The sequence below is a fragment of the Colobus angolensis genome, unplaced genomic scaffold, assembly GCF_000951035.1.
Source record: "Colobus angolensis palliatus isolate OR3802 unplaced genomic scaffold, Cang.pa_1.0 Scaffold79, whole genome shotgun sequence".
In the NCBI taxonomy this organism is placed as follows: domain Eukaryota; kingdom Metazoa; phylum Chordata; class Mammalia; order Primates; family Cercopithecidae; genus Colobus; species Colobus angolensis.
Window position 1 is genome coordinate 556431 of NW_012121709.1, and position 8705 is coordinate 565135.

Genomic DNA, 8705 nt, shown 5'->3' on the forward strand with positions numbered 1-8705 from the left:
TTTTTTTTTTAAGACGGAGTCTTGCTCTGTCACCTAGGCTGGAGCACAGTGGCGCGATCTCAGCTCATTGCAACCTTCGCCTCCTGGGTTCAAGTGATTCTTCTGTCTCAGCCTCCCGAGTATCTGGAATTACAGCTGCATGCCACTACTTTCGGCTAATTTTTGTATTTTTAGTGCAGATGGGGTTTCACCATGTTGGCCAGGCTGGTCTCAAACTCCTGACTTCAGGTGATTCGCCTTCCTCGGCCTCCCAAAGTGCTGGGATTATAGGTATGAGTCACCGGGCCAAGACTCAATCTGACAAACTCTCAGAGAGAGTAAAAAGCAAATGAGTATTTCATTATTTTGATCTGAGCTTTACGATTTTTCTTTTCTTTTTTTTTTCCGAGATGGAGTTTTGTGTTGTTGCCCAGGTTGGAGTGCAGTGGTGGCGATCTCGGCTTACTGCAACCTCTGCTTCCCAGTTTCAAGCGATTCTCCTGCCTCAGCCTCCCGAGTAGCTGGGATTACAGGCATGCGCCACCATGCCCGGCTAATTTTGTATTTTTAGTGGGGACAGAATTTCTCCATGTTGGTCAGGCTGGTCTCGAGCTCCCAACCTCAGGTGACCCACCCACCTCGGCCTCCCAAAGTGCTGAGATTACAGGTGTGAGCCACCTCACCCAGACTTTTTTTTTTTTTTTTTAAATCTGAGAGAAGGTCTCGCGCTGTTACCCAGGCTGGAGTACAGTGGTGTGATCTCTGTTCACTGCAGTTTCTGCCTCCCAGACTCAAGTCATCCTCCCACCTTAGCCTCCTGAGTAACTGGAACTACAGGCATATGGCACTATACCTGGCTAATGTTTGTATTTTTTGTAGAGACAGGGTTTTGCCATTTTGCCCAGGCTGGTCTTGAACTCCTGACCTCAGGTGATCTGCCCACCTTGGCTTCCCAAAGTGCTGGGATTACAGGCGTGAGCCACTGTGCCTGGTCTCTTTTCTCTGTTGTAAGATACTTGAATTGGGTCAATATTTGTGGAGAAGTCTCTTAAAAGTTCACTTGATTGTCAGTACCAGAACTCTGCATTTAATATTGACTTATATTCCTGGGAGCATTTCAGAACATTCTATTAGCCTAGAAAGATCCAGGATAATTTGACTTTAGAAGTTACTGTTGCCATGAATCTCGGTGACTTTTGAAATCCTTGAGGAATATCTTTTTGCTGGAAACTAGAGAGGTCTTCTCTGAAGCAGATGCCATTCATGATGGATTTCATCATTTGTGGGTTTTAAAAAACATTTTGGTTTGAAATAATTTCAAATTTAAATAAAAGTTGCAAAAATAGTACAAATAATTCTATTTACTTTTCATCCAGATTTACAAGTCAACCTTATTATACAGGTTGACTATCCCTTATCTAAAATACTTGGGACCGGAAGTGTTTTGGATTTCAGATTTTTTCAAATTTTGGAATATTTTTATTATATACTTAAGCATCTCTAATCCCCAAATCTCAAGTCTGAAATACCTGAAATGCTGTGATGAGCATTTCCTTTGAGTGTCATACGGGCACTTTATGTATTTATTTAATTAATTTATTTTTTGAGATGGAGTCTTGCTCCATCACCCAGGCTGGAGTACAGTGAGCGATCTTGGCTCATTGGAAGCTCCACCTTCTGGGTTCAAGTGATTCTCCTGCCTCAGCCCCCTGAGTAGTTGGGACTATAGGCGTCTGCCACCATGCTGGCTGATTTTTGTATTTTTAGTAGAGATGGGTTTCACTATGTTGGCCGGGCTGGTCTTGAACTCTTGACCTCAGGTGATCTGCCTGCCTCAGCCTCCCAAAGTGACCATGCTGAGCCACCAAGCCCGGCCCATTTTTTTTTGAGAGAGTCTCGCTTTGTTGCCCAGGCTACAGTGCAAGCGGCACAATCTCAGCTCACTGCAACCTCTGCCTCCCAGATTCAAGCAATTCTCCCTGCCTCAGCCTCCTGAGTAGCTGGGATTACAGGCGCGTGACACCATGCCCAGTTAAGTTTTGTATTTTTAGTAGAGACGGGGTTTCACTGTGTTGGCTAGGCTGGTCTCGAACTCCTGACCTTAGGTGATCCACCTGCCTCGGCCTCCCGAAGTGCTGGGATTACAGGAGTGAACCACTGCGCCTGGCCGTGGATTTTGGAGCATTTTAGATTTGGGATACTCAACCTGTACCATGTTTGTCTTCTCTCTCTCTCTTTCTTTCTGTGTAATATATATATATATAAATTATAGATACACAACACATATATGTATGTATTGCATGTATATGTATGTATTTTATATATAAAATGCATATCTACATATAAAATACACATGTATATATACATGAGTACATATATGTGTCTCTATATTTAAGTTTTGTTGGAACCACTTGAGGGTAAAATGCAGACATGGCGTCTCACTGCTCCAAAATACTTCAGGATATATGTCCTAAAAATCAAGGACACTTGGTTACATAACCACAGTATATCACCAAAATGTATATTATAAGAAGACTACTATCAAATCTTTATACCTCTTTCAAATTGTTTCAGTAATATCCTTATAGCAAAAGACAAAACAACCACAAAAACTCTTCTTCCCTTTTATTTTGTTTGTTTTGGTCCATTATATTTCCAGGTTATGCATTAATGCATTGCATTACTTGCTAAGTCTTGTTACTGGCCTTTAATTTGGATATTTCTTTGCATCCTGCCTGACTCCTCTTCATGGTTATATCTTTTTTTTTTTTTTGGAGGCAGAATTTCACTTTTGTTGCCCAGGCTGGAGTGCAATGGCGCTATCTTGGCTCACTGCAACCTCCGTCTCCCGGATTCAAGTGATTCTCCTGCTTCAGCCTCCAGAGTAACTGGGATTACAGACCTGCACCACCTCGCCTGCCTAATTTTGTATTTTTAGTAGAGACGGGGTTTTGCCCTGTTAGTCAGACTGGTCTCGAACTCCTGACCTCATGATCTGCCCGCCTCAGCCTCCCGAACTGTTGGGATTACAGGTGTGAGCCACCGTGCCTGGCCTTTTTTTTTTTTTTGAGACAAGGTCTTATTCTGTTGCCTGGCTTGGAGTACAGTGGTATGATCTTGGCTCACTGCAACCTTGACCTCCTGGGCTCAGGGATCCTCCCACCTCAGCCTCCTTAGTAGCTGGGACTATAGGCACACACCACCATTCCTGGCTAATTTTTATATTTTTTGTAGAAACTGGGTTTCGTCGTGTTGCCCAAGCTGGTCTTGAACTCCTGGGCTTGAGTGAACCACCTGCCTTGGCCTCCCAAAATGCTGGGATTACAGGTGTGAGCCACTGCACCCGGCCCTCATTTTTGCATTTTTTATAGAGATGGGGTTTCACTATGTTGCCTGGGCTGGTCTTGAACTCCTAGGCTCAAGCGATCTTCCCATCTCAGCCCCGCAAAGTGCTGGGATTGTAGGCATGAACCGCCGTGCCTGGCTGAGGATTAAGTTTCAACCTGAGGGGACAGGCATTCAAACTATAACATTGTCCTTTAGTCACTGGCTTAGTTCACTTAGAATGTTTATCTATTCATCCATCTATATATGCTGTAGAATGTTTATCTATTCATCCATCTATATATGCTGTAGAATGTTTATCTATTCATCCATCTATGTATGCTGTTTCCTTTCACCTGTTGGCTTTTGCAAATAATGCTGCTATGAATATGAGTTATAGAAATATACCAATTTGAATCCCTGTTTTCAATTACTTTGAGTGTATACCTGGAAGTGGAATTTCTAGATCATACGGTACTTCCATTTTTTTTTCCTTGGATCATATGGTACTTCCATTTTTTTTTTTTTCTTTTTTGAGGCAAGGTCTCATGCTGTCACCCAGGCTGGAGTGTAGTGGCATGATCTCAGCTTACTGCAACTTCAGCTCCCTGGGTTCAAGTGATTCTCCTGCCTCAGCTTCTCGAGTAGGTGGGATTACAGATGCGTGCCACCATGCCCGGCTAATTTTTGTATGTTTAGTAGAGATGGGGTTTCACCATGTTGGCCAGGCTGGTCTTGAACTCCTGACCTCAAGTGATCTGCCCACCTTGGCCTCCCAAAATTCTGGGATTACAGGCGTGAGACATCGCACCCGGCCTCCATGTTTCAATTTTTAAACAAACAGTTAAAAAAATAGGAAACCAAGAGAATGAACTATTTCCTATTTTATTCCATGGGTTATAATCTGTTACTATACTTGTTTATTTTGAGGTACAAATTGTCCCTACTTTGGCCAGCGGAGGATCCTGCAATTTGTCTCCTGTGTCCTTTTCATAGCTCCTCGTTGGAACTCTTTCTCACTGGCCCACAATAGGATGTTCCAAGTTCATCTTCTTACGTTTACTGCCCCAACCCTGGGATCACCCATTTCTTCAAGGAGGCCAGTTCCTTTCATTGGAGAATGAAAAACCCAATATGTAGAAACCAAGATAGAGGTGTTAGGTGTGATTGCTACTGGAGTGTCATTACTTCCAAACCCTTTCAGAAGAGACCTAGGAAATGTGTGTGTGTGTGTGTAATCATAAAAACATGTACACATACACCAAAGCATATATTTCTTTTTTTTTTGAGACGGAGTCTCACTCTGTCGCCCAGGCTGGAGTGCAGTGGCGCAATCTCGGCTCACTGCAAGCTCCACCTCCTGGGTTCACACCATTCTCCTGCCTTAGCCTCCCGAGTAGCTGGGACTACAGGCGCCCGCCACCATGCCCAGCTAATTTTTGTATTTTTAGTAGAGACGGGGTTTCACCGGGTTAGCCAGGATGGTCTCGATCTCCTGACCTTATGATCCACCTGCCTCAGCCTCCCAAAGTGCTGGGATTACTGGAGTGAGCCACCGTGCCCGGCCTATATTTCTTTATTATTATTATTATTATTTTGAGATGGAGTCTTGCTCTGTCGCCCAGGCTGGAGTGCAGTGGCGCAATCTCGGCTCACTGCAAGCTCCACCTCCTGGGTTCACACCATTCTCCTGCCTTAGCCTCCCGAGTAGCTGGGACTACAGGCGCCCGCCACCATGCCCAGGCTAATTTTTGTATTTTTAGTAGAGATGGGGTTTCACCATGTTGGCCAGGATGGTCTCCAGCTCCTGACCTCAAGTGATCTGCATACCTTGGCTTCCCAGAGTGCTGGGATTATAGGCGTGAGCCACTGCTCCCATTCAGAATCATACATATACATATATATTTCTGTATCTACATATCTGTCTTTACATATATATATTAAAAATTAGAGTTTGCACTAATACCTCCAATTACAATCTAACATCATGAAATTTATTCTGGCTTTCTCCCTTCTCATATATGTGTCTCCCTTCCCAACAATGAGAAACCTGGCTTGCTATCCTCAACATGGTAACTTATTTATGAAGTAGTTTATTTATTCTTTTTTTTTTCTTTTTTTTGAGATGGAGTTTCGCTCTTGTTGCCCAGGCTGGAGTGCGGTGGTGCAATCTCGGCTCACTGCAACCTCCACCTCTTGGGTTCAAGCGATTCTCCTGCCTTAGCCTCTGAAGTAGCTGGGGTTACAGGCATGCACCACCACACCCAGCTAATTTTGTATTTTTACCAGAGACAGGTTTCTCCATGTTGGTCAGGCTGCTCCCAAACTCCCAACCTCAGGTGATCCACCTGCTTCGTCCTCCCAACATGTTGGGATTACAGGCGTGAGCCACTGTGCCCTGCCTCTAGTTTATTTATATTTATTCCATGTGCTCAGTCTTGCAACCACATGGTCTGTTTTCTTGTCCTGGCCCCATCAGTGCACAGTCTTAATACCCTAGTCCCAGTCCCTCTGATCATATCCCCAGCCCCGCCTACTGAATCCCAGGTCTCTACCAAGGGAAAGGCAGGGAGGAGGCATTGACCAAGGAGAAGAGGGGGAAGGGACAGGGAAGGTCTTGATTTGTATTTTCTAAAACTACTCTGCTCATAATGCATCTTAGCTGTGTTGTTGTGGAAAGTAGTGCTGACAGTGTGGTTTTTTTTTTTAATTACTTTCTCTCTCTGTCTTTTTAAGATGGTTTCACCCAAATATCACTGGTGTGGAGGCGGAAAACCTACTGTTGACAAGAGGAGTTGATGGCAGTTTTTTGGCAAGGCCTAGTAAAAGTAACCCTGGAGACTTCACACTTTCCGTTAGGTAAGTTGGAATGAAAAGAGAGAATCCTGAGAGTGTTTTCCAGGTAGGAAGTGGTAAAACCATACTTGGACAGCTTGCTGCCTGCATTTCGAGCGTGAAGGCCTTCCCTGAGCCCTGGGCTGCCTTCAGGGTTTGTGGAGTGGCCTTCTGGACATTTAGCAGAAGGGGAATAAGGAGGGCCCTTCTTCTCCCCCTGAGACCTCATGGAAGGTGAATTGGAGCAGGTTATAGAAGTTCTTAAGCCCTCCAGTGCTTAAGCCTTGTTCCACGCATCTTGAACCTGGTTTCTGTATTTTTCTTTTCCTTCCTGTTGATTTATTTAAAAATTTTATTTCTTTTCATTTTTTTTTTTTTTTATAGAGGTGGGATCTTCCATGTTGGCCAGGTTGGCCTTGAACTCCTGGCCTCAAGCAATCCTTCTGCCTCGGCCTCCCAAAGTGTTAGGATTACAGGTGTGCCACCATGCCTGGTCTTCATTTTTTGAGACAAGCTCTTGCTCTGTTGCCCAGGCTGGAGTGCAGTGGTGCGATCACAGCTTACAGCAGCCTTGAACTCCTGGGCTCAAGTGATCCTCCCGCCTCAGCCTCCTGGGTAGCTGGGACTCCAGGCTTGTGCCACCATGCTCAGCATTTTTCAAAAATATTTTTTGTAGAGATGAGGTCTCACTGTATTACCAAGGCTGATCTTTAACTCTTAGCCTCAAGTGATCCTCCTGCCTCAGCCTCCCAAATGTTGGGATTACAGACATGAGCCACCACACTCAGACTCCGTTGATTTCTTAACAAGAAAAATACTTGTTAAGAGTTTCTTCAGCTCACTTTCCTTTATCAACAAGTAAAACATGACTGAGGAAGTTGTGGTCCCCTTTGTTCCCCTGCCCAGGCCTGTTTCCCTCCCTCTTTCCCCAGAGGAAACCACCAAGAGCTTGGCATATATTCTTCCTGAACATATTCTTATCATTGTACTGCATTTGTACTGTGTATGAACAATACAAAGTTGGTTTTTGTGTTTTAAAAATTCACATACATGGATTTATAATGTATGTATCATTTTGCAACTTAAACATTTTTTTTGAGCTCTATGCTGATTGATAAAGATTTAATTTTTTTTTTTTGAGAAGGAGTTTCACTCTTATTGCCCAGGCTGAAGTGCAATGGCATGATCTCAGCTCACTGCAACCTCTGCCTCCTGGGTTCAAGCCATTCTCCTGCCTCAGCCTCCAGAGTAGCTGGGATTACAGGTGTGTTCCACCATGCCCAGCAAATTTTTGTATTTTTAGTAGAGACAGGGTTTCACCATGTCGACCAGGCTGGTCTCAAACTCCTGACCTCAGGTGATCCACCTGCCTTGGCCTCCCAAAGTGCTGGAATTACAGGCATGACCTACCATGCCTGACCCTTTTTTTTTTTTTTCGGAGACAAAGTCTCACTCTTTCGCCTAGGCTGGAGTGCAGTGGCCACAATCTTGGGTCACTGCAACCTCAGCCTCCTGGGTTCAAGCAGTTCTCCTGCCTCAGCCTCCTGAGTAGCTAGGATTAAAGGCGTGTGCCGCCATGCCCGGTTAATATTTGTATTTTTTGTAGAGACTAGGTTTTACCATGTTGGCCAGGCTGGTCCTGACCTCCTGACTTAAAGTGATCCACCTGCCTGGCCTCCCAAAGTGCTGGGGTAACAGGCGTGAGCTATCGCGCCTGGCCTGAGAAATCTCACTCTTACTTCTACTCCCTTGCACCACACTATCTCCATCCTGTAGGTAGCCATTTCTGTTAATTTCTTGTTTATTCTTATGTGTTTCTTTCATTCTTTTTCTTTCTTTCTTTTTTTTTTTTTGAGACAATCTTGCTCTGTTGCCCAGACCGGAGTGTAGTGGCACAGTCTTAGCTCACTGCAACCTCCGCCTCCTGGGTTCAAGTGATTTTGATGACGCAGCCACCTAAGTAGTTGGGATTACACCACCACGCTCAGCTAGTTTTTGTATTTTTAGTAGTGATGGGGTTTCACTATGTTGTCCAGGCTAATCTCAAACTCTTGACCTCAAGGGATCTGCCTGCCTTGGTCTCCCAGAGTGCTGGGATTATAGACATGAGCCACCATGCCCAGCCCTATGTTTCTTTTTACAAAAATAAGCAAATTTATATTTTTATTACTATTTTCCTTTTATTTTTACACATCAAGTAGAACATTAAATATATTTCTTTGTAATTTTTTTTCACTTACCTAAATCTTTTAGTGATCTCTCTCACCTTTTTAATCAGCTGGATAGCATTCTATCGTGTGAATATTTCATAACTTCTATATACTGTCACCAGCAGGTAGCGATTTAGTTGTGTCCAGTATTTTAAAATGATATATAATGCCTCCATGAATGTAGTAACCTTTTGCATATATTGTTTTGTGCTTTGGGATAACACTACCTCATATTCAAAACTGTGTCATGTGTCTTTAAAATTACATGTATCTTTTTATTTTTATTTTTATTTTTTTTGAGTCAGAGTTTCACTCTTGTTGCCCAGGCTGGAGTGCAGTGGCGTGATCTCGGCTCAC

The 8705-nt window shown here is 43.9% G+C and overlaps 1 protein-coding gene across 1 annotated transcript in view; it reads left to right on the forward strand.

Moving 5' to 3' along the window:
* The window catches only part of PTPN11 (protein tyrosine phosphatase, non-receptor type 11), a 103439-nt gene that overhangs the window by 22500 nt on the left and 72234 nt on the right, over positions 1-8705 (forward strand). Inside the window, exon 3 of the mRNA XM_011928728.1 lies at positions 6040-6162. Coding sequence (XP_011784118.1) covers positions 6040-6162 — 123 coding nt within the window. The remainder of the gene's footprint in view (positions 1-6039; positions 6163-8705) is intronic.